This window comes from Silurus meridionalis, chromosome 23 (genome assembly GCF_014805685.1).
Source record: "Silurus meridionalis isolate SWU-2019-XX chromosome 23, ASM1480568v1, whole genome shotgun sequence".
Classification (NCBI taxonomy): Eukaryota; Metazoa; Chordata; class Actinopteri; order Siluriformes; family Siluridae; genus Silurus; species Silurus meridionalis.
The window spans coordinates 14,693,924-14,720,321 of record NC_060906.1 but is presented as its reverse complement, the minus strand read 5'-3'; the positions used below and the strand labels follow the sequence as shown (position 1 = coordinate 14,720,321).

The 26,398-nt window shown below is 38.1% G+C and overlaps 1 protein-coding gene across 1 annotated transcript in view; it reads right to left on the bottom strand.

The window, feature by feature from the left end:
• pak5 (p21 protein (Cdc42/Rac)-activated kinase 5) overlaps window positions 1–26,398 on the bottom strand; it is a 36,072-nt gene that overhangs the window by 2,467 nt on the left and 7,207 nt on the right. Inside the window, 8 exon segments of the mRNA XM_046835967.1 lie at window positions 337–471; window positions 629–754; window positions 2,312–2,438; window positions 4,906–5,039; window positions 7,031–7,277; window positions 7,279–7,514; window positions 12,655–13,485; window positions 26,304–26,348. Of these exon segments, the coding sequence (XP_046691923.1) occupies window positions 337–471; window positions 629–754; window positions 2,312–2,438; window positions 4,906–5,039; window positions 7,031–7,277; window positions 7,279–7,514; window positions 12,655–13,485; window positions 26,304–26,348 (1,881 nt within the window).

Sequence of the window (26,398 nt, the reverse complement as noted above, 5' to 3'; positions counted from 1 at the left end):
AAAAAGTAAAAAATGTAAAGTTTAGGGATACGTAGTGTACAGGAGTGATAGTAAAAAATGAGTTTTCCCTCCTCCTCCACTTATCGCCTCTACCATACCCCCGACCCCCCCCTCCACCCGCGTTTTCGTTAGCTCAAGTCGTCTCAAGGTAAATACAATGCATGAAACCTTATTTTGAGGGTTGGAACGGATTAATGCCATTTTAAATATTTTTAATGGGGAAAATTGATTTGATGTGCGAGCAAATTAAGATACGAGCTCGACTAGATACGATTTAAACTCGTAGGTCAAGGCACCACTGTATTCTATTTAGCATTAAGTCTGCTATGGGTTCACCTTATGTGATTCTTTTAGCCGAGGAGGAAGGTTGTCTCGGATTCTCCTCATGGCCTGCAGTGGAGGCTCATTGAAGTAGGGTGGCTCCCCATCCACCATCTCAATCACCATGATCCCTAGCGACCAAATATCAACCTAGAACACAGAATTAAACATTAGTCACAGAAAAATGAAAAACCCATCAACTACATGAAGCTATTTTGGCTTTTAGCAGTATGTACAGTAGGTTCATTAATGTTTAGTATAAATATAGCACAGAATTATGAGAAACAGATTTTCCATCACTAATTACCTCAGTGCCATATGGTAGCCTGGAGATGACCTCGGGTGCCATCCAGTATGGCGTGCCAACCAAGGACTTCCGCCTAGGCACATCTTTTGAGACTTGAGCACAGAATCCAAAGTCAGAGAGCTTTATCTAAAAAGTGGGAAAGAGAATAATAGCTATATTTACTGAATGTAAATATTGTGCACTAATAAGTGCGCTATTGTGCAGTGTTACTATCTTTTTTAGATAGCTTGATAGAAACTTTCATTGGGAAAACTCATTGGGCACAGAGTCACACAACATGCAACATGTCACGATTGAACGATTTTTAATTTTAAGGCTCTGGAGAATGACACATTCATTTAAGATACATCTTTTGCTCCACATAACCCACACAGTCCACATATTTCTGCTGTAGTCTCAACAAACTAATTATATAATTCATTACAAAATATTACCTTGTAACAATATGTTTAATATATGTTACATAGTTTTTATAAATGCTCCACTGATATTAAATAATAAAAAAATGGTGTTAATAGAAATATCATGCAAGATTGATATAAATAAATGCAGTTTTCTGATATTTCAGCAATGCAACAAATCCATAAACTAAAGATACTTAAGCACTTCCTTGATTTGCAGAAGACTCTGTTATTAAGAAAGATCACAGTGAAGTAGCTGAGAAACTGTACAGGATTAAAAATTGAATCAAATAATGTTCTGCAAATTGCTAGGAGGAAGCACAGTGATAGGGTTCACATACCACTGTATTCATATTAAACCAGAAATCACCACACACGTTTTTAACAAATGTATTTAAATCAAATACATATATAGACATTTTTAGCACCAAACTCATAGAGATATTGGATAATTAAATGCAAAATTATAAGGTTCCAATTTATGAAAGTACAATTACAGAGCATGTTTGATAATTGAGGTCACATACAAGGCACAATTCACCAAATTATTAGCACATAATCACTCATGGTTTTATATCCTTTCCACTAATTAGGTGCAAAGTGACAATATTTAATTACTCTAGTAAGAATTAGTCTTGATTATGTTTCCTCTGTCACTAAAAGGAAGACACTGAATAGACAAAATAATCGGTTCTACTGTAGCTCTCTTTAACAAGTTATACACTATCTCAATGATCAACATCTGCTGGTTTCTTCACTTGTCTGAGAATGGGGCTTCTCCCAAACACTCCTAAAGTAATCATCTTCCCACAAAAGCTTTAGTTGTTGTTAGTTATAATTAATAAAAGAGAAAATTTAGTATTTATGGCAAGATTCATTTTCAAGTCTAAAATTCATCAATTTCTATACATGTTTTTCTTTCATTACTATTAAAAATAACTATTATTATTATTATTATTATTATTATTATTATTATTAGCAGTTGTACTATTACTATGGTAATAATAATAGTAATAGTAGCAGTAATAGTGGTAGTAATAGTAGCAATAGTACTAGTAATAGTGGTAGTAGTGGTGTTATTAATAGTAGTAGTAATTTTAATAATAATAATAATACTAGAGGTAGTAGTAGTAGTAGTAGTAATAATAGTGTTAGTAATAGTAGTTGTAGTAATAATAGTGGTAGTAGCAGCAGAAGTAGTAGTTATAGTAGAATGGCACTGTGCAGCCAGGGCTGAGAACAAAGTGATATCTGAGAAATGCTGCTGAAAACATAAACTCACCCTGCCATCACTTGTAAGTAGGATAGAGTCACTTTTTATGTCTCTGTGGATGACACCCTGCGTGTGCAGATATGAGAGGGCTTTCAACACTGACAGACACACTGTAGCAATCTGCTCCTCATTCATCCTGCCAGGAAAACACAGTAAACCCCATGAGTTTCCATCTTCACAGCAAACAAAAATAACCCACTAAAAGTTCAACATTACAGTGTACACACATCTAAAAACATACTCATAAAAAAATACTCATAAATATAAATGTCTGGCAATATGTGTAAAAATATAGAATATCGTATTTTGAAAATATAGAAATACATTTGGTATTTGGACAAAGCACATGTGGCTATTTCATGTATGGTAATTTTGGTAATGTTCAAGGTGGCTGAGAGCCAGTGCTAATACTATTTTCTGTGCAGAGATAGAAAATCCATTGGTGGGCTGTACTAAATCATAAACTCCTCCACCTTACTCACTAGAGTCAACCTCACTTACTAGCATCCAGTTTACTCCCTAACATTGACCATAGTAATTAGCATCCAGCTTTCTTAAAAAGCCTCTATTCTTTTTATGGACTGTTGGCAAACTGGAGCTTTTTTTTTTTTTTTTTTTACAAAGAACAACAAAGGATGCCAAATTTAGAGCTGTTCTCAATTATTTAATTCAAATTTGTTCATTTTAGAGTAAATAACACAAGCATCTTATACAAATTACCTACCAATTATTACAAGAAAAAAAACACAATGTATTTTGTAATTTGTATTTCAGAAGATGCATTTAATTTGCATCAGAAATACACACACCCACACACACACCACACACACACACACACACACACACCTGCAGGAAGCAATGTATTTTTCAAACCTTATCATTAACAAAACATTTACAGCACAATAACACAAAGACAATAGCAGTCCTGTTCAGGCTGCAGTTGTTCAGATGCAGCACGTCTGATTGAGCAGCACATTGGCTGTAAGAGCATGAACATGAGGGCCAGCTGTCAGGGCGGCTCCCTTGTTCACGTCTTCTCCCTGCCAGCAGCGTTCCCACTGCATTGAAGGGGAACAGTTTGTCATACATTTGTTTGTTGACGCCCCCACACTTTGAAGAAACCCACTCCCTCTCACAGATGAGGGGTTCAATGATCTACAGATTTAATGTATGTGCATGTAATTACATTTCCTGCATAGACAGTGGTCACGAGGATGTATCTGTAGGCGAATCTATTGTCAAGGACAAACCCTAATTATTAGTTCGGTAAATGTGCAAATGTGCATAAGAAACAAAAAACGAGCCACTGCAGAGAATTAAAAAAAAACTCTTTTTTTTCGCAATCCTTCAATTTGTTCTCTGGCTCAGACTCACATACAAACATTACAATTTATCGCCCACCTGTGCAAAATCTACTGCTGTCACGAGTTTTATTTCAGCCTGGGTTTAATTGGTATCTGGGTGCTGTTTGAACATCCTACACAGTCACGCAGTTTGGCAATGTGCACTCTGTCTTGGCAGCACTAGCAAACGGTGTAGAAAACAGCTGGAAAGAGCAGCACACCTCCAAACAGAAAAAAAATCTCAGCATGTTTCCCTGTGGCCATAGTCATCAGATCTAAAATGTGCTTCAATTTTCATTTCAATGCCACTTTTTCATATAAACCCATAATGTAATGTAGCAGCACTGTGAACCCTGAATGAAACTGACGTGGTAAAAATGCACTGGACCAATGCTTCTGTAAGAGAGAACTTTCAATGCAGAGAACCTTCATGTATTTTATGTTACTCACTGTAATAAAGGATTAATCCAAGTGTACTGTTCACCTACTTCGAATGCTCATATTTCTTTCTTTGTAGGCGCTTTTGTTAACCCTGCCTCAATTGTGAAAGAGTTCACATTAGCATTACACTCACAGAAACCACAGGCTTTTTCTCCACAGCTTTCCATTACCAAGTCAAACAGCACGTGATGCATCGAAACAAAGAGACTTTAAATTGAAAGCAGCCGAGCTAACACCTCCTCTATGACTAATGAAGAGCCTGCTAGTGATCTCAGGACTTCACGCCGACGAGGGCACCCACCCTCCTGAAAGCCTGCAATTAGATCTCAACACCGTGCCACATGAGACTGATGTACACCAATGACTGTAATTATGAATAAACTCCAAGTGGGTGTAAACACACAGCGTGTTTAAAACCCAAACTCAGCAAAAGCACACTTTGAAAAAATATTTAGTTTGTATGTAAAAATGTGCACCTTACTTTCACAAACTAATTGTTGCAGTTGAGGGTCTTCACAACTAGGGGTAATTCTGCAAAACCAATCCACCTACCAGCATGTTATAGAGAGGTAGGAGCAAACCAGAGCATATTCAAATGGACATGAAAAGAGCATGTGCAAACCACAGGTCACTGGATACACCTGAGTATTTTACATGATAAACAAATGCAAATTAAACTGGAACAGTTAAATGTGAACGCAATCAACTGGGATAAGGTCTGGTATGCTGTACCATGTGCATTTGAGATGACACTTTTTGAGATGTTTTGGATTTAAACATTAGCATATCGAAACAACAACAGGAGAAATCATTCATTACCTGGTGTGCGTGACAATATCGGTTAAAGCCCCGCCTTCCAGAAACTCCATCACAACCCAGAGTTCATCTCCAACCAGGTAGCTGTTATACATGTCCACCACATTTTCATGGTGGTAGTCCCTCATAATCACCACCTGCGGTAGTGATCAATAAATTTGCAAAACAGGACTGTTTAAGACTGTATTAAAATTTATATATATATATATATATATATATATATATATATATATATATAGATTATAAAACTATGTGATTTACTAAGCATAGCAATGAACATAATTATGTTCATATGTATTCTATATAATGCAGGATTTGGACAGTAACACTAAAGTTATTCATTTTAAGTGCAATATGAAATATTTCAAGCGGTGTAATTACATTAGAAAAAAAACCAGGATAAAAAGAGAAACATTTATATATTTTGAGTAGATGCTCAGAAGATATAAATGTAAACATAGTCAAGATTCTTTGAAAATTAAATTCATATTTTAGGTTCAGTAATCCCTGTTTCTATTAAGACCTAATTTGTAAAAAAAAAAAAACATGAATGGTTAACAGTGGTTATAGTTTATGCATTTGAAACATTTTATTAATCTGAGGTTAAGTAGCAGCCAGGTGCTGCTAATCAAATGTCTTGATTAATTGATCATCAGCAAGTGTGACCACCTTTATGAAAAGCACACGTTTTAGTGTTATTTGCTGATAAGAGCAGTATACAAGAAGGAAAGACATCAGCAATTATCTTAGAAAAGCAACTGTTCAAACTGAGGTATGGATTAAATTAACTATTTTCCTCACAATTCTACAAGCAATACCCCATAACGACAACGTGAAAAAGTTTGTTTGAAATCTTTGCAAATTTATAAAATAAAATTATAATAATCACATGTACATAAGTATTCACAGCCTTTACTCAATACTTTGTTAAAGCACCTTTGGCACCAATTTAAGCCTAAAGTCTTTTTAAATGCCGGTGCACAACCATTTTCAGATCTCTCCAGAGATGTTTAATCGGGTTTAAGTCTGGGCTCTGGCCACTCAAGGACATTCACAAAGTCGTCCAGTTGCAACTTCTTTGTTATCTTGGCTGTGTGCTTAGGGTCGTTGTCCTGTTAAAAGATGAACCGTTGCCTGCTCTGAAGCAGGTTTTCATCAAGGTTGTTTTTGCTGCATTCATCTTTCCCTCGATCCTGACTAGTATCCTAGTTCATGCCACTAAAATACATCCCCACAGCATGATGCTGCCACCACCATGCTTCACTGTAGGGGTGGTATTGGCCAGGTGATGAACGGTGCCTGGTTTAATCCAGACATGATAGCGGCACCTCCGAGTAACCCGCTCTAGGAAGAGTGCTGTTGGTTCCAAACTTCTTCCATTTACGGATGATGGAAGCCAATGTGCACTTTGAGATCTTCAATGCTGCAGAAATGTTTCTGTACCCTCCCCCATATCAGTGCCTCAATACAATCCTGTTTCAGAGAACTACAAACAATTACTTGGACTTCATGGCTTGGTCTGTGCTCTGATATGCACTGTCATGTCTAATCAACTGGATTTTCCACAGGTGGACTCCAATCAAGTTGTAGAAACATCTCGAGGATGATCAGTTGAAACAGGATACAACTGAGCTCAATTTTGAGTGTCATGGCAAAGGCAGTGAATACTTATGTACATGTAATTTTGAACATTTCTGCAAAGATTTCTTTCACGTTGTCATTATGTCATTATTGTCATTGTTTGTAAAATTATAAGTAAAATAATTAATTTAATCTATTTTGGAATAAGGCTGCAATATAACCAAATGTGGAAATATTGAAGCCCTATGAATACTTTCTGGATGCACTATACTTAGTTTTTCACACATGGGTTCCCCATTTAAACTTTATTTTCATAACATAAATAACAGCACAATAAAATGTGTTGTTGTTCAACTGAGCTTGTATTTTCCTAATTCTGGGGCCTACTAAGGACCAGATGATTTTAATTGTTATACTGTACATAAAAAAATTATACCATTTATTATTTTGCTAAAAAACGAATTACATGGGATTTTAACTGTCCTGTTCCCAAGTAAAAAAAGCTATAAATGAATTATGGCAGCCATTTTTTTTCATTCTTCCTCACCTCATTGAAGAGCAGCTCACGCCGCTGCTGTTTTCTTAGGTCCATCTTTTTGACGGCCACCTGCTTGCCACTGTGCTTCTCCGTGGCAATGCACACAATGCCCGTGGAGCCCTCACCAATCTTTAGGAAGTTATCCAGGTACTCCCGTGGGTCGCCTGGGTTTACTACAAGCTGCAGCGCAGCACGGAACTGCTCGTGAGAAACACGTGAGGGTGGTGGAGGCTCGCAGGCTGAGCCCCAGTATCCCGGGGATGTAGGGTGAGGAGGGCTGGGAGTGAGCCCCCTGAGGGGTGTATGGAGGACTAGGCTGAGATGGAGGGTGGTGGTATGGAGATGGCTTATAGTGGAAAGGAGGTGGGTACTGAAAGTTTGGTGGATAGCCCATCTTGGCATGACTCTGAGGTAGTTTGAAGGGGCCACGCGGGTACGTCTCGGCTCCTGGCACCTGCGGGCTTCCATCCCGTGACATCCTGTCATAGTCACCCTGCTCAAGAGAATAGCAAACACAGAACATTTTTAATAGATCTATCAACTATATTTGGCCACATATAACAGAAAAAGACTGTTTTTCAAATGTTTTATATTTAAAATTACTTAAAAAATGTTTAGTACATAAACTTAGTAAAATCCAGAGCGAAGAAATTTTACTTTCTGCTGTAATGTTATATTACTATAATCATAATTATTATTCAAATAGAGGATATACCAAAATATATTGTATGATAAATATGATATATGATGTATGATATGATGGTAAATATCTTATATAATTATGTTAATGTGAGGGAATAAAAACCCCCTGAGAGTTTATGCAGGAATACACTGATTCTGACATATCACATCACAGTACACACACACACACACACACACACACACACGGCAAATCCCACAAGACCCTTTTTCCTGCCTCGGTGAGGTCAGGATGGACGAGAAATTAAATTATATTAAATGTGTCAACCCCACACCAGAACACACATTTAGGAGGACAGGAGGGGGACTCCTTCAAGAATCCTGTTATGCTGTGTAATTATGGCCATTCAGCCAATCACATTTTGCTGATATGCTCACGGGATGAAGGAGCCCCGAGACCCCCTCATATGGTGCTGCATTCATTTCCCGGCTGGCTGTCAGCCAGGGCTCTCCTCACCCATGTTCGTTAAACGCACATTAATCTGAATTTGGCAGTATAATCAACAGCCCAACTGGACTGTGAAATTGAATTCTGTGGTGGAACATCACACGGGCCGTTTTTACGCAAAGGCTGCAGAAAACGACTGTGCCACAACGTCAGCCTGTCACAATGAGCCCCCCAGTGTGTGTGTGTGTGTGTGTGTGTGTGTGTGTGTGTGTGTGTGTCTGTAAGAGTGTATTTCCCCAAGCTCTTCATTATTAAACAGTGGTCCACAACAGCAGGAAAACACTGCATTGCCTGCTGAAATGTCTAAGCCTGAGTCAGAAGACTAAAATGGCTTTTTTCTAAAGCATCTGATTAAATGGTCAAAAATGTTCTACTGCAAATCTTGAAATGTACAATAGTGAATCCTTTTCACAATGCTACTCATAAATCCTTTATAGCAGTTAGAGTTTATTCATCTTTAATAACTCCTTTATGCATGAACAGCCTGAATTGGAGGTATCACAGCCGTCTGCTGTATCACCGTACCACCCCAAACTGCCGTAGTCCTTTACAGCAAAGATGGCACAGTTAATGGCACAGGTTAAGACCACTAGTAAACAGATGATTTAGACATAATTTGAATTAGTGAATTCAGATCAAAATGAGTGCCAACTGAATTCAATCCAATTTTATTTGTATAGTGATTTTAACAATAGACATTGTCCCAAAGCAGCTTTATAGAATTAAATAGAATGTGATTATAAATTCTGTTACATTTAATTTAGATTTAAAAATATAAATTTCTATATGTTTGTTGCTAATGAGCATGCCAGTGACAACAGCAGCAAGAAAAAACTCCCACAGATGGTATAAGCAAGAGGCCTTGAAAGGAACCAGGCTCAAAAGGGAACTTATCCTCATCTGGATTGTCTATTCAAATGTCTATTCATTACAGTTCCATCATTGTTGAGGTTATCAGCTATTTACTGATGGACACTTGAAAAGAGGTACCTAAAGGTAATGTATTGGTATTTAGCCTAAACATATTAAAAGCACCTAAAACTAAAATAAAAACAAATTTGCTATTTTTTGCTTTTAAACACTATTCTAGAGGGACCACAAAAAAAAGCTCTACCGCCAACTGTTTTTCTGCCTCAGCAGAGAAAACTGGATCGCATGTAATGGTTCAAGAAATCAGCAAAATGATGATGATCAGCAACAACAACAACAATAATAGTAATAATAATAATAATAATAATTATAATGATAATATGTACAGCATATGCACTTAAATTTTTTCTAAGCGACAAATTCAATTACAGAGCCACAAAAAACGAAGCTCAGTTATATGTGTTTAAAGCCTTCCAAGCAATGTGTAGCCTTTTCTCAAGTGTCTCAGATGAATCGCTGTTATCTGTGAGGCTACTGGTGTTCCATTAATTGATTTCTGCACTGCACTCCTAAAAGTAATTGTGTGTCTATGGCAACCCAGTACCCAAGTAGATTAAGCTGTGACATGAAATCCATCACCCACACGGTATGTTAAAGAACATAGGCATCATAGGCATGATTTGGCTATCTACAGCACTTTAACAACATCACAGTGAGTGGGAAGAGTGACACTGACTCATCACAGTGTCAATACCAATTTTAGTTTTCTGTAATAATAAGAGTTGAAGATTAAAATACCAACAGATTTAATTGCCTGACAGACCGAACATTTAATCACAAGATAATGGCGGCCCTGCGGGCTCTTCTCAAAAGCTCTAACGTTTTAGTCATGCACACAAATGTATTGTTTTATTTGGGATTTGTATAGAAGCCCTGATTTGTCATGTTTTTCCCTAAAACTATCACTATAAATAACCATCTGGAACGTTCTTATTCAACTTGGAATGTTCCAAACTTTCTGCTGCTGTCACTGGTCCTTAACGATTCATCCTTATTCTACTAATAAAAATCTCACCTTTACAGTGTAAATGTATGATTTCTACAAAATTATGGGGTGTAAACTTAAACTGCCCTGTACTAGCCATTATTTATATGATCAAGCTGAATGCATAGGTTAACTTTCAGAACCTTGATTTCCCTTTCAGGAACTGGAGCTGCATCGAAACGCTTTTTAGGAACGCCCCTGAGTGTTCACGCTCTGAAATAATGTGTAATTAGTCAAAAATGATAATGATAATAAGTGTTATTTTCGGGGGGTGTGACCTGTGCTGTGTATGGCATTTTCGGGGGTTGTGACCTGTGCTGTGACTGTAGCCAAGCTATATAACTTGGCTGACTTATGAGCAGAAGTCCCTCCATCCAGTAAGCTGGACAAGCGCTCTCTGACACCAGGTCGCAACCTCCATGTCGAGGTCTCCCGTTCTTTCCAGACCTGCATACTGCGGTGTCATGGTCATGGGCCCCTTCAGGCCCTTCAACGTTGTATTCACACGTCATGGGGTGGAAAGTACATGGGTATGGAGCGATGCAGCGGGTTGAAGAGACGCTTGCAAGCTATCTCTCGCCCAGGATCGCCTCCTCCCACAAGACCCCGACATTTTCCACGAAAACCCTGCTTAATACGTGAGCATTCGTTGGTAAGGCTTATGCCTCAGCAGGTTAAGCCGCTGCGTCCCTGCACACCATGGCGGTCCTGTAAGGCATATCAGGCTGAACTGCTGCATTAACTGGATGTGGAGGTGCCCTGGGCAGCCAGTTCATGAGCTTCGCCGGAAGGCCCTCAAAACCACTAAAGAGACCGCTAGGGCCATTGGCCAGTCCATGGCCGTACTCGTCTCGACAAAGAGGCACCTCTGGCTTACTCTCTTGGATATGTACGAAAGAGATAGGGCAGTGCTGCTGGATGCCCCACTTACTCCTTTAGGAGTAAGAAATAGGCGGCGGCATTCCAGCAGTACCTCCCATGCCTTTCTCATGGGGCTGCTTGGCTGCCCAACCCCAACCTGTCATCTACAATAAGAGGACTATAAGAGGACTGTCATCTTCAATAATTTTCTGTCTTCAAAAATAATTTTTCCAGCTATGGCGAAAAAGTCCTGACATAGGACGTTCAGGGGATCTGACCGTGAAGGAGTGCACTGCACTGCCCTGTCCCGGCCCCCTCAGGGACCTGGTCCATTAACCCTGCGACTGTATGTGCTTCAGGCCACGGCCAGCTTCAGCGAGCATCCTCCTCTCTCTCCACCCAATCTTGTAGTGGTCCAGGAGAACTCGCCGCCTTCTAGAGTCGCTTCAGGGCACTGCCCCGGCTCTAGGCACACCAGAGGTCAGTCTCGAGGGACTAATGCCCCTAAGAGACTTCCTGGCAGAGTTCTCTGGTCTCCCCGCTCCATTCGGGGTCAGAGTTTACTCCACCCGGAGTGTGGCTGCCTCAAAGGCTTAGTCCTCTGATGTACCCCTCCAAGACATTTGCAACGCTGCGGGCTGGTCCACCCCGCTGACCTTCGTCTGGTTCTACAACCTGGACCGCAGTGCCACTCCTGGGACACTCGTTCCCAAAGCGTTTTGACGCAGCTCGAGTTCCTGAAAGGGAACGTCTCTAGGTTATGTTTGTAACCCTAGTTTAACTGCATCTCTGATCGCTTCCTTCTTCCTTACAGAAGCTGGCGCTCGCACTTACTGTGCGTTTTATACTTCCTGGTCGTGATGCCACCCCGCCAATGATGACCAGCATCCAATTTTTGACTGATTACACACATTATTTCAGAGCGTGAACACTCAGGTGCGTTCCCAAAGCGGTTTGATGCAGCCTCTCGGTCCCCCTGGGAACTAGGGTTACATACATAACCTAGAGACGTTCTACTTGATGTTTCAGAGAGTTTTTCTCTTCCAATGTCACCTCTGGCTTGTTCATGAAAAATTTAATTCAATACCCAGACCTCCACAAAGCTGTTCAATGAAACAATAAGTTGAAAAATTATATATATTCCACAAGATTCAGCTATCATTTTCCATTAATATTTAGCTTCTTGGACATGTAATCCACATACATATTTATGGCTTTGATGTCTATGCTAATGGTGGAAAATTATACTTACCAGTTCATTAAATTCATCAACACACTTATGAAAATCAAAAAGAGTAACCTAAAAGCTTAAAAATATAGAATTTATCTACATTTTAATTAAACTAAATTGCTGATGCTGAAGTTAACAGAAAAACTGTTCACATCAGCAAATCAAATCAGCAACCTCTTTGTCCTTAAGTTAAAATTAGATTTGATTCCCATGTTAGTAGCATATGTAAAAATGCTTTTTGAAAAACACATGCTTTCTCCACATGAAACTAAAATATGAGAGCTTGCTTTCTTGATACTGGACATTTGCAGTGAGTAAGTCCTGCATCTTTACCAAGAATAAAGACTATTAATAACAATATTATATACTTCTCGTCTATAAATGATTGAATTTCAATGCAAAAACTTATATTTAACAATTTAAGGTACAATATAAGAATCTAAGAAAAACATAAAGATGACTATATTTGAGTGTATTACCTTGCCAATGATCTGGGAGGCTGAGGTGTTTTCAGAAAGGCGAGGGTAAGTATAGGAGCTGTAGGGGCCGTGCGGTGCAGCCTTGAAGGCACTGATGCCATAGGGCAGACTGGGCTCCTGTAAGCCAGAGCCTGATCTGGAGCGCTGCCGAATGGCTGGTTGGGGGCTTGTCTGACAAATGTATGATGACTTTGGCCTCTTTTCATATTCATCTCTCAATGCTGCAGTATAAATTCCTCCCCCCCAGTCACCATCCGGGTAGTTGATCTGCTCACTGTGTAGGGAGACCCGTGATGGCGTTCCTAATGGCTGCTCACGGTAATCCTGACTGGATCCTCCCAGAGAGGCCCTGTAATAGTTCCTAGTAGCACCTGAAGCCATCTCATCCGTGGACAGGCGCACTTTGCTCTCCAAGTAGGCATGGTAGTCTGGCGGCATCTTGGCATATTCCGAGGACTTTTGAGGCATGGCATCTGGATAGAAAGGGCTGCGAATGGCATGGCCGTTCTGTTTGAAAGAGAAACGATAATGGCGCCCCACAGCCCAATCTCCATCATATGCACCTTTGTCCCGCTCCAGTGGGAAGTCCCTGCTGCTGTCCAGATCACAGGAGTATCGGGCAAAGTAGTGGCTGAAGCCGTTCTCTTCCGGGCCACTGCTGCTGGCGTTAGCCGAGGCTATGGACAGCTGCTTGACTGAACTGGCCTGGTGGGCTCCTGGTGGGCTCTCTTTGCGCAGAGAGTTGGAGCGTGTCACAGAAATGTTGTCAAATTCTTCAAGTAGTCCATTGATGGAAGCATCTTTGGGTGGCTTGCTCCCCCTCACAATGGTCTAAAAATGGAAAGGTTGAAAAGAGTAAGTGACCCACTGGAGTAATCCCTGGACTTAGATGGTGCAATGATCACAACCTTAACAGAAGGACAAAGATGCTTCTGTCATCCAACAATAAAAAGAATTTCATCACACAGCACTACAGGGTGCTCGCTGCAATTTGACCCAGAAAATTTACCATAAATATCAGTGGGAGTCTGACAAGAACATGCTATAGTTATATATCTCAGAATTCGGCACACTGCGGCTTTGAGCAGAACAGCTTTCATACTAAACAAATGGAGCCTCAGCTCATCCCATTCCACCCCTACCGAAGAGCATTTAACAGCTATGACTCATACTAAGCTCTTTTACTCTCAGTGTAGGACAATTAAACAGTGAAAAAAAACAATTTTACCTTATCAGGAGCCAAATTTGTACAAAAGACAAAGAGTAGAAAAAAGTGCAGACTTGATATGACATGAGTCAACATACATTCTTTGTGAACCAAACAGCTCTTTGGATACTACTGCAAATGGTAGTGTCCTGCAGATCAAGAGGTACATTTCACAATCTCATAATTACATACCCTGAGTGTTTGGCACAATTATTATTAAAAATATTTTAATAATCCATGGTCAATTTTCATTTAACTAAAACATACTGCAAAAAGGAACAGAGCAGCTCTATAGTGCAAGCCGAGGCATCAAAACTCTGGTGTCAGATGTTGGTCAAGTGGAACTGATGGTGTAACAACCGACCGAACACACATAATTTAAGTTCAGGGGAAAGACATTGAGACCAGCAAAGTTAAACTGCCTGTGGGATCCTTATCCAACAATATCAACACACAGTCATATAGTGTAATAAATGTTTGCCTTTTTGTTTTATCTTTTTAATTCACTAGACATAAAATACAATTGTATATAACATGACATATCTGTTGTTGTTCACGAAGCACTGTACTAACAATTTGTACTTTAGAAAAATGTAAAAGCACAGTAGCAGACAGCCAAATCATTTAAATAAAGGATCCATTAAATATTTATTGAATGCTGTAACTCAGCTGGTATGGCTGATATGCTCCAAGTGTTGATTTTAAGGCAGGAGTTTATAAATCTCTAAGACAGGCCCGTCACATCACAACAGTGTCATTAAACCAAGTCCTATCCATCTCTATAATGCAGTTGTCACTAAAAGATGGGGTCACACACCAACCCAAGCCTTAGGCTTTAGATCAACAACAAGCTCACATTATCAGAACAGAGTCAGTCGACTACTGCAATCGACTACAACAGCACTTCTGTCTGAAACAGGACCTCATTAGCATATCTATCCTTCCCCATCCATCACTGTCACTCTTGCTAATTTACATACATTTTCATTAACCAATAATAATAGGATTTTTTTCTTACTGTAAATTCTGAACTTACTATAAAACAAACATCACATTAAATAGCGGCAAAAACGTTGACATAAATTGTGTAAAAGCACATTGTGTTGGTAATGAAATACTTTAAAGTCTTCTTAATAAAATAATTGATCATTGGTAACCAGCTTTTAAAGATGGAAATACAATGTGTGTTTGTTTCCCCTGAGAAAGTGCAGCAGGTCCTATAAAAACCATTAAGAATTGTACCAAACAAATATGAACATGAATTGTAACATTATCTGCTTAATTCACCTGACACTAAGCAAGAGAAGATGGAGTGTTTAATACTGAAGAGAAAAGAAACTAGGTCTGGAGTGAAAATCAATAAGCACAAAGAAGCACAAAAGAGGAGAAAGAAAAGGGTGAGTGTGTGAGAAAGAGAGGAAGGCAAAGGGAGGAGGTAAAGTGAGGTTAATTGTGTGCCAAATCAATGTCAAGCTCCACAATCAAACTTAGTTTTTGAAAACTGCCTATTCATTTAAATTAGGTGTCTGATAATGGTGGAGCGCCAAGTACTACTTCCACATACCACTCTCTCTCTCTCTCTCTCTCTCTCTCTCTCTCTCTCTCCTCCTTTTTTAGCGAGAGTGGTAAATTCAGCACTGTACTCTCTTCCTCTCTGCTGGCTGCTGTGACAGGAGCCATATTTTACCTGGGCTCTGTCTCTGGCCTGTCCTGCTGTGATAAGGTGTAATAGATCCACTCTCGGCCCGACACTGCTGTCGTCTCAAGGTAAGTGAGGGAACGAAATGAGGGAACATGAGAGCAATGAACAGGTGGAGGAGGAGTGTGAGAAAGAATGGGCTCGCCAGAAGATAAGCAAGGGATTAACCTTGAATGTAATAAAGTGTGTGTGTGTGTGTGTGTGTGTGTGTGTGTGTGTGTGTGTGTGTGTGTGTGTGTGTGTGCCCAAGGGGGGTGTAATTAATGACACTGCCTCTAGCAGACCTCAGCATTAGTACCTTTTCTCAAAACACTCAGTTGAGGCCCATAGATGAAGGCAATGTGTAGGTCAAAAGCAGTGCACACTAACAAAGTCACATTCCTAATTGAGCAAATTCATGTTGGGTTTCCCCTCATGGTGCTGTTTCATAATAAACAATCAACTACTGATGAGGAGTCCAGTCCCAATAACTGAATTGTGTAAAATTTGTCATTAGGTTAAAAAAACTGAAACACAGCTAGTGTTTAATTATTATGTCATTACAACACAATCTTACAGCATTTCGTGATATAGTCACGAACTTTAATCTATTGATCCGTGTTCATGGACACGAATTTCCGTCTTTTTCCTTGTCACCAAACACAACTGCTAAGGATCATGGGTAATGCTGACAGAAATGTCAAAATTTTTTTTATAGAATAAGGCAGAAAATATACAGTAAGGTTAGTGTTAGGATAAGGGGTTATACTGTAATAAATGTGTGTCTCAAATTAACGCAGTCTCCTTAATGAATGGGAGAATATATTTACTGTATTTTGACTGTAAGGAATCACTGAAGCACCAGAAATACTTCCTATTAAATCACATTACATAGAAAGTCATCCTCAGTGACACGAAAAAAAAGAGAGAAATTTGTGTCTATGAACACGAATTAATATATTATATTTCGTGACTATATCATGAAATGGTGTAAGACTGTGCTAGTCATTATGTAATAGCAAGACTGTGGCCACTATATCAATACCTCATATACTCATTTCATTAAAGTATTGCCTATAAAAAAAGAAACAAAAGCAAAAAATTAAAAAATTCAAGCCCAGCTTACAAGCAGATTGCACAATAACAGAAAGTCGCAGGAGTGTTGACTTTAAACTAGAACTCTGGCTCCACCTCCTGGTGAACAGCTTTTGTGCTGATCAAGAGAGTTTTTTTTCACTCAGTATTTCTAGCTGAGCAAAACCCTGTTTAAAAAAAATATTTTACAACACAAGTGAATTGTGGGATTCAAGCTTTGACATTTGCACGATAAGATTATTAAATTCAACCTTAATGATGTGCTTAAATAAGTAACCTTTAAAGGTCAGTTGCAATGGGCTTTAAAGCCCCCTGAAGTGTGACAGTGAAGATAGAGTTCTTCTTAGCAATACATCAAAAACTCATCTTGAATCATGTACTGCAGAACTCCAGGAGGAGAGTAACTCATGCAGCACATATGCACTCTGGAGTTTATGACTCCAGAAAAAACTGAAAGCAAATGGGCACCAGAAGCACAATTATGTTTCTGACCCAATGGGAGTACAGATTGACCTTTACACTTCAGTAATAGTAGGATCCCGTGGCCTTAATAAATTAAAAACATAGGTCAAAGATAAGAGTACAAAATATAAGAAATACTACCAGAACTGAGAGGTTATTTTCAGGGACACCAAGTTTTTTTTCCACACAAAATCTGACCAAGACTGGAGATAAGTCTAGATGTAACGAACAAAGTGATTTAGTTCACAGAATCTGTATTTGCATGATTACAGACTACCACATGACTGACTGTCAGGTCAGCTGCAAGTTTAAGCCATAAGAAGGAAGATGCTGTAGTTTATCCTCTTGGTACCTCCTGGTATTCACAGAACAGTTTACTCATTAGCAACTCTAAGCTGATATCAGATCATGGAGCCTCTATTACATGTACAAATTCAAGCACAATACATACATGATACGTGATTAGTATTGGTACTAATGCAACCATTTCAACTGTAACATTATTTACTTACATACTCATTATTTCTTCTGATAGAAGTGTATGGGCAGACAGGCTATTAATAGTTAAAGTGATTGGGATGGCCACTTTGTCACCTATGGTTTATGTTCATTTGAAGAATGTCCAAGAAATCAATTTAAGTATCTTTAAAAAAAAAAAAAATGAACAAACAAATACATACATTATATACATTAAATACATAAAATAAACTGCTATACAGTACTCCTATTGTGATGTCATGAATTTTTTTTTTTTTTTTTTTTTGTAAAACAGACTGAAGAGTTTCTTTAGAGAATATGTGGCAAACTTTGTTGACAATTTAATCTCTGTGCTGTCTGCTTTGTTCATTCATGCAGAATTAACCCACAAATATGTGTGAGGTAACTATGTCACCAACATGCAGAGATGAAGTGAATGTAAATTAGAAGGATTACAGAATGTTAGAAACCAAACCTATTTCAGAGACATTTATACTGGCCAGCAGATGGCACCATTCTACTAATATGTTCTTGATTATACACACATACCACCAATGTAAATACACCAATGAAGACAAATATGCTTTTAAGGTAAGGTGATGCTTGCACATATATAGATAGTTTTTGCTTTTATTTGTGTTTTTCCTATTTCTTAATGATAATTTTAGATAATTGGGGATTTTATGAATAATGTTTTTTGTCTTTTGGGTATAAATACAGCTACAGTATATTCTAGAAATGTATTTAACATTGTAGTGATCTATTCAACAGCAACTTTTCAAACAGCAGCAATATTACAAAATATTCATTCTGCACTAATGTGCCTGCATTGAAGTACAGTATGTTTTTTTATTTTTGCAAAATGACACAACCTTCAGTTCAAATTGAAAGGTCCAAACACTATATGCCTATTTCGAAGGCTTAAAGGTCCTGTCCTAAATCTTACACCAGTTTTGTGGATATTTATACTTACCCCTCTCATCCTTAAAAATAGATACTGATTGAATTATTTAACCAATAAGTGCTTCTAATTGTGCATCTCATGTAACATAACACATAGCTGTTTGCTGAATCCATGACTGGTTAATGTAATGCACTCATCTATCCTGCTGCATTTTATTAACTACCATGTGCTGTTTAAAAAAAAAAAAGATTAAAATCTTATAGCAATTTTTTTAATATTTATATTTTATATTTATTTTATATTTATATTTTATATTAAGTACCTTAAGTATTTATTGTTTTTGAGAAAATTGGACAGTGAGTGACTGGAAGAAAGTTCTGTGGATAGATAGAGTCTATAGATAGAGTCAAAATGTAAAAAGATTTAACAGAAAAACTTATGTAAGACAGAAAACAGGAGAGAATATATATTACCAGACTGCCTCTCACCCACAGTCAAACATGGAAGCTAATTGTTGGGGGTTGTTTTGGAGCAGGGAAAGTTGGAGACATTTCAGGAAACCTGAAAAAACATGGCTACTATTCGATATTTCTACAACAGGCAATTCCATCTGGACTGTGGCTAATTGGAACCAACTTCATAATACAGCAAGATAATGAACTAAAGCATACATCCAAGTAATGTAAATGTTATTTAAAGAACAAACATTCTACTGGAGTGTTGTCTATCATAAAATGGCATGCTCATTTACTGCACCTGAATCCTATTGAACTGCTTTTAGATGAACTGGATCGCAATTTCAGAAAGAAATCTCCAACTAGTAAAGAATAACTTTGGCAAGTTTTGCAAGAGGCATGGCAAAGTATTTTAGCTGAATATTTTGAGAGAAAAACTATCCAGATGCCAAAAGTGTGTAAAGTTGTGAATCATGCTAAGGGAGGATTTTTCAATTAAAATAAAGTTTAACATCTGTACATATATATATTATTATATACAGTATATATTATAGGGATGCACCGAAATTAAAATTCTTGGCTGAAACCGAAAAAGAGGAAAGCAAGGCCGAAAACCGAAAACCGAAAACCGAAACACTGAAAGAACTTATGCCAATTATTATTACCATTGCATTTATGGCTATGACTGTGTACTAACCTTACTAAAATCAAGGCATTTCTATTGCATACATTAATATTAAAGTCTCAAAGAATTAATCAATTACAAATTATGAAAATATTTATTTATAGCACATTGCAACAATGCACAGGATAAAATAAATTAAAATTCAAACTTAAATGTTTAACTTAAATGCACTCATGTGTACATTAAATAATAATGTACAGGCCCTCTGGCCTGCTGAAAGGTTGTAAAATTAAATATGTTCTTTCATAAAAACAAAGTGCATTCAGAACAAGTGCAACTGCTTAAAGATACAACAATACAACAGTATCACTGGGAAACTTCCTGCCTTTTCAAAAACGTCCGCCACAGACGGAGTGCGCGTGCTCGGAGGGGTTTTACTTTTCTGTGCCGTGTTCCTCTCATATTCAGCATAGCGATCGGGATGTTTGGATTTCAGATGATAAATTAAACCCGACGTGGAGAAAGTGTTTGCAGACGCACCCCCTCTTGAAATTTCGGCATTACATGTTTGCAAATCGCTATCCGGGGGTCTTTCTCAGATATACTGAAATACGTCCACAACGCAGACATGTTGCTTTAGACAAGCACGTGCAGGCAGCGGTTTCTGTTTGCGTCATCACAACAAACTGTTTTGGCCATGTTTTTTTGGTGATCAAAGTCTTTCGCCCGAAAACCAAAAATGCACTTTTGGGCCATTTTTGGCCGAAAATTTTCGGCGGCCGAATATTCGGTGCATCCCTAATATATTATATACAGATTATATTATATCTGTTTGGTCAAAGTGCATCTAAGGTTAAAATACCTCGTTTTTTATCAAATATATAAAAAGAAACATGCATGTGTCTCTTAAAAAATTGAAAGACAAGGTGTTTCCAAACTTTTGACAGGCACTTTATATATTTTTATAAATATTAGACCCCAGACAGTACTCCTGTTCAGCACATGGGGCTGCTCAAGTCCCATTACTGACATACTGAGTGGTTTGATGGTGAGCTTGTGTTTTCTCCTGAGTCATGGTGTTTGGCTGCTTTGTTTATGCTTTACACTCTCACAGTCCCAGCCATACTGCCGTAATAACATGTACACACACACAAGCTGCGCTGCACAGCTTTCAAGGACAGCAGCACATCAATCAAGAGCCAGAGGTTGAACGCTTTCATAAAGGTTATGTGATGCAAGAGACAATATGATGAATGTGTGTGATTATACTTGCTATTCCACTTAAACAAAAATGTTAGGCGTTTTTGGTTGTTTTTGAAAGATCTATTCCAATCAGAGACAGCTGAGAGATGGAGAATAGTTTGGAGATTTTGGAATGACATCCTGAGGTACAAGAGCTGATGAGAGAGGAAGCGAGAGAGAGAGACAGGGAGAGGGAGAGAGAGAGATAGAGAGAGAGAGAGAGAGAGAGAGAGAGAGAGAGGCAAGCAATCAGAGATGGAAGCTGACTTCAATTGCTGTCTCTGATGACCTTGACTACAGCAAGCACCATTTATATTCCTTAAAATCAAACATGAGAGAAATACGTCAAGCAATTGCCTGTGTACAGTCTTTTTTGTGTAACGTTAAGCTGATTCATAGTGACATAGCACAAATGTGAATGGAAAATCAAATAAACTATCTATTTTCTAACAAATAAAACACAGTAATTTTGTGGCAGTAAATAAGGATTAACAGTGGGATGTGATGTGGGTTACTGTTACTATACTACAATCATAAATGGAATTTTAAATAGATGTTATCTGTTTTTTTTTTTTTTATGCTTTAAATATCCATTTATATTTATCTTGCAGAAGGTCAAGTTAGTTCCTGTTATCAAATTCATTCTATTAGCAATAAACAGTCATTTACTGACCTTCTCTCTAATAGTTAATAAAAATAAAATACAGCTTGTTAATGAAGAACCATGAATGCACAATGTCTGCTCAAGCTGACCAGAACTTTACTGACCAAGACAAAGTGCTGACAATTGGAAAAAGATCATCTACAAAACATCTTAAACAAAGCTTCATTAGATCATTAATAGAATAATGTGGAACATCCACCACACAAATCGCTCTGAATCATCTGTTTCAAGGACGTTTAATATACATGGTCTGAACTGAGAACTTAGCAGCATTGTGGTATAAATAGCACAAGAGTGGTAATGAAAGTATTAATTAATGTATAAGTGATGTTTCCCTAAAAAAACAGTGAGTGCTGCTATATAAAGCAAGACCCATACACTATGCCAGTCAGCAAAGCCAAGGAACACTAACCCAGTGACCAGAAAATTTATGTCACACTTAGCTTCCAGATTCTGAGCACTCACACACACACACACACACACACACACACACACACACACACACACACACACACACACACACATACACACACACACACACACTGGCTGCCTAAAATAACTCTATCCTCTGTGGAGATAAAGCTAAAAAAGCACCACTGCTGCAACCTGAAAGTTGTGCATTAACAATTACAGCCTTTACATTAATATCACTGCATAATTACATACGAACCAGAACAAAGCAGGCCAGATTTAACCTTCTCTAATATAGTGTGTGTGTGAGAGAGAGAGAGAGAGAGAGAGAGAGAGAGAGAGAAAGAGAGAAAGAGAGAGAGAATGAGAGGAATCACTGATCTCTGTGAATAACACACCTGTGTGGCTTTGGCTTTTTTCCCCCTTCCCCTGAATTCAGCCTCCGCCAGTTCAAGCAACTGGCCTTGCTCCGTCTGCCTGGCCCAAGTCAAGAGTCTCTGCACCTGCTGCTTTTCGCTGCTTCTCTCTCTCTCTCTCTCTTTCGCTCTCTCTCCCTGGCACTCCTTCATTTGCCTGCATTAGCTCCATCTGCTCACATCATATGTACTGTAACCTCATGCAGCTGCCATCCCATCCATACTGTGTTGGGAACAGAGGCCTACTATCAGATTTCCCTCAAATCACGTGACAGGTGTGGTTGCCCTGCTATTACTGAATCACTGGCTAGGAGTGCTCTGTATTACAGAGAGTAAAGTGCTGCTGTGGCACTAATCATGCTGGTACATGGACGAAAAACTCTAAATTACCACTTGGTGTGAATGAGCATGTGAGCACATGTCTGTGATGCACTGTGATGGACTGGTGTCCCAGTTACGGTGTCTTCCTAACTCATCTACAGTGTTCTAGGGACACACTCCACCATGACTCTGAATAGGATAAAGTGCTTTCTGAAGAATGAATTAATTAATAATATAGTTTCAGTTTTAGGTTTAGTAATTTGAGACAGTCAAGTTGGTATAATTTTCCCTACTGACACTGGTGCCAGGTTATTATTAGAATACAGGGAGAGTATATAGAAAACCCACTAAACTGTTTGGACTTAAGTGTTTAGAAAAGACAGAAAAATTGGGGTTTTAAATATAATATTGCATTTGATCGATTATACAGAGTTCATGAAGATGTTACAGTTTTTATTAATCATAGATTTGGTTATTCATAAACTACTTCTAGCAACACTCTAAGATATAACTCGATTGTGGCTTGAAAAGGTACATCCGTTAGTCACACGCTGCATGTGGTAATCCAGAGCGCTCTGTTCATTTCATCTCAAACATAAAACGGCACGATTTAATGGGCCGTATTCGTAGTGGAGTTGCACATGTAATGAGGATTTACTTATCAAGTGAGACTGTATACAGTTTTTCTTACCTTGCTGATGAAGATGAGCAACAAATCAATATGTAAAAATCTCTCCAAAGCAAAAGGCCAGCAGTGCGGGTAAAACAGGTTGTGAAATCTGTTCATCAAGCATCACACTTTCTCTAGCATGCAAAAACCCTCATTAAATAAAAAGACCAGTACTTGGAATATTCTCCTCTAAAAATTCATTACCGTTCTATTGCTCTTAAGTATAAAATGGACCAAATGCTACGCAGTTCACTAAATTCGCTGAAGATCAATTTGCCAGCCGCTATATTAATAAACAAACAAAGAAGCTTATAACTTATAACAAAGTAATTCAAAGCTTATAGTGTAGTATCAAAGATCAGATAAGGGTAAAACAAATAAATCTTGATACAGCAATTTTATTTTAAAGTATTTCTCTATTAACTAGGTTCTTAGGCTAAATCTGTCTATCAAACTGACATCACGCCTACATAAAGTTAGAGTTCTGCCAGGAACCTGGTTTACCATGAGCTCTAGAGACTCTGATAAGTGCATACATTGAAGCACACTCACCTTAGCAATCATATGACAGGGAAAGTGAATTATGTGCTATGTCACCTGCAGCACAATAGAGGAAAACACAACTAAACAATGGAAGTTCAGACAAAAATGGAAAGCCCAAAGGCCACAACTATTAAAAAGGTAAATTAAAAAAGGGTACTGAGCACATCAGGGGTGATTTGCCGATAGAATTGATCTTTCCATGAGAACATGATGAACACTCACGAGATGGACACTGTTTTCCCTGACATTCTCTTTACTTCCTTATTACCCCAGGAACGGTGGACAGACAAGTCTGCCAACTGCAGGAATGAGCACATCATTTATGTGTCACTTCAGTGAGTGGAAAAAGATGGGTGGGGGTGGAGGGTTAGCTGAGCCTTTCTAATATTATACACAGCTTAAACCCAGAGACTTATTCCATACTCCTGAGAAGTGCTTCAATCACACGCATGGAATTAATACTGATGTATGCATGGTTCTTTCTTTTTGAAAGGTTTGTCATTTAAAAATATGTCACATAGAGAAATATTAATGTAATGAGAAAAAAGCTACAAAGCTTATTTTTCAGGAAAAAGCTTTAAGAAGAACTCACTACCAAATTAGAACTATTACATAACCAAGAGGGAACACTTTTTATTTCAACACCATACAGCTGTAAGCTTGTTTTAAACTTTACTTAAAATGTTATTTAACAAATATTTTAAAAGGGTCTTTTTGGAATTTTGTGAAAGCACACAAAATGGTATAAATTGAGGCTGTCGGTTAGACGTAATTAGTCCAGCCAATCAGTGATAGCTGGTAAACAAAGAGTGGTATGCCGCCTATATTAGCTCCATTTAGGAGAATATCTCTTTATCTGTTTTGGTGATGTTTCCATTAAGCATTATCAGCCATCAGTGTTATGAACACACAAGGTACAAAGTGAATTATTTACTCTGCATTCCCATTTCACCAATAGAAATTTATAGATTATTGCTATTATTACTACACTAGTTTAATTGTTATCCTATTGATAAAAATTTTACTTTAGACCTCCTTTATAATTATCCTCTAGCTGTAGACAATTTAGCAGCTGCCACTGAACTTATATTGAGAGAATATTTAGGTATTACTTAATTACAAACATCTTTAGGCTAGTACTTCCTGATCATAAGCTACATTTTCTGTGGCCTTCAGTTCTTCTTTTCATACTTCTAATGCTAATAGTGGTTTCAGACTGAGAATAAGTTAGACATAGTGTACTAATAAAACCCAGTGTCACATTAGAGATGCAACCGCAGTTAAAGGAGTCTTAAAAATCAAGGCAGACAGATCCATAATGTGGAACAAGATCAAAGTCATGTGAAAGGCAAGCAGTACAAATGGCACAGGAAGCAGAATATAATGAGCAGGAAGCAAAGAACTTTCAAAAACCAGGATAAGTGACAATGAACAAAAGCAATGCTAAGTTCAGGTAAGGCACACTGAGTTTTTGATGACTGAATTGAATGTCAAGGTCTGTTAATACACACTATGGGTGTAACAGGTGTGTATGATTAAAACTAAGGAGATGAACCTGCTAAGTTGAGTGTTGTGCTGGGGACTGCAGTCCACTGCAGCCATGTTTGTATGCTGTGGTGTTAAAACCGAGAAGAAAAAAACACTTTTGACCTTTTAGTGGTAGCGTGCTCCAGCTTCAACAGAAAAGGGAACCAAAAAGTGTTGATGCAATTGTGCTTTAGTGAGACATTAAGTGAGACAGTAAGTGTTTTTGAGTTCATGTAATGAAAGAAATACTGTTCAAACCAAAATCTTATTCTATATATTTAAAAACATCACATCATTTGATTGGAAAACAGTGTGGTCCTGGAGTTTACCTGTCCTGAAAATTTGCTTGCTTTCACCTGTTCTAATATAACAATATACTGTACAAGCAGGATTTATTCAGATTTATTCAGAACCATTGCTATAGGTAACCATTTACATATTTTAAATCTTTAATTTTTATTTTCATTCTTTTTTGTAATATGGCTTGCTATAGCAAAGCATGCACAATAAAACAAGCTTAAAAACTTAAAAAACAAAATGGTCCATGCCACAAGAAGAACTTGTCATGATGTTTATCATCGCAAAGTTTCATCATGTGACATGATTATAGCAAGCCATATATTATTATGAAGCATTCAATGAGAGGGGGTTATAATTCCATAATAAGGTACAATACATAAAATGTTGCTACACATTTCATGAGCTTAAATATGCGACTACATAAATTGAAGAGCATGCATTTTAGTTTCCGCTAGTGTATAAAGTGGTTCCTCAGGCCTCTCTGGTCACATATATTTTAACAGTTCAGCACAATCATGTAAAAACTAGATCTACCCAAAATGCATGTGGCCAAGCAGTCAAAAAAACAACAGAAAAATAAACAATTGGAGGAATAGTGTAGCCAAAGGAGATAAAATAAAAAGGATCAAATAGGGTAGGAAAAAAGGCATACTTTTCGCAACGGTGATTCAGATGACCGGACAATCTTGGGAGATGTCTGTGAAGAGATCAAGAGAATTAATATCTTGTTGACTGCTCTTCAGAGAT